The 401-nt window shown below is 72.6% G+C and overlaps 1 protein-coding gene across 1 annotated transcript in view; it reads left to right on the top strand.

Moving 5' to 3' along the window:
- Positions 1-6: 6 nt before the first annotated feature.
- PLXNB3 (plexin B3) overlaps positions 7-401 on the top strand; it is a gene marked incomplete at its 5' end in the record, with an annotated part of 14,859 nt that continues 14,464 nt past the window's right edge. Inside the window, 1 exon segment of the mRNA XM_027767576.1 lies at positions 7-222. Coding sequence (XP_027623377.1) covers positions 7-222 — 216 coding nt within the window.

Below are 401 nucleotides of genomic sequence, written 5' to 3'. Positions count from 1 at the left end.
CTCCCCTCCCGGGTGCTGACTGTCCACTTCCCGCCCACCCAGGACTCCCCAGAGTCGTACCCCTGTGGGGACGAGCACACCCCCAGCCCCATCGCTGGCCGCCAGCCCCTGGAGGCCCAGCCTCTGCTGCAGCTCGGGCAGCCCATCAGCGCCGTCGCCGCCCTGCAGGCAGACGGGCACACCATAGTCTTCCTGGGGGACACCCAGGGCCAGCTGCACAAGGTGCGGGTCTGTGAAGCCTGAGCGCTGCCCTTCGGGTGCACCCCTGCCAGGGCAGGCTCAGGAAATGCCCCACACCCTCTACCTCCCGGCCCGTGCCCTCCGGTGGGTCAGAGGGCCTTGCCACACGTGGGTGGGTGGCTCCCACGGCAGCCCTGCCCGGGGGGGGGCGGGGGGGGGCT

The sequence above is a fragment of the Tupaia chinensis genome, unplaced genomic scaffold, assembly GCF_000334495.1.
Source record: "Tupaia chinensis unplaced genomic scaffold, TupChi_1.0 Scaffold144326_1, whole genome shotgun sequence".
Lineage (NCBI taxonomy): Eukaryota > Metazoa > Chordata > Mammalia > Scandentia > Tupaiidae > Tupaia > Tupaia belangeri.
This window is presented reverse-complemented; position numbering and strand designations above follow the sequence as displayed.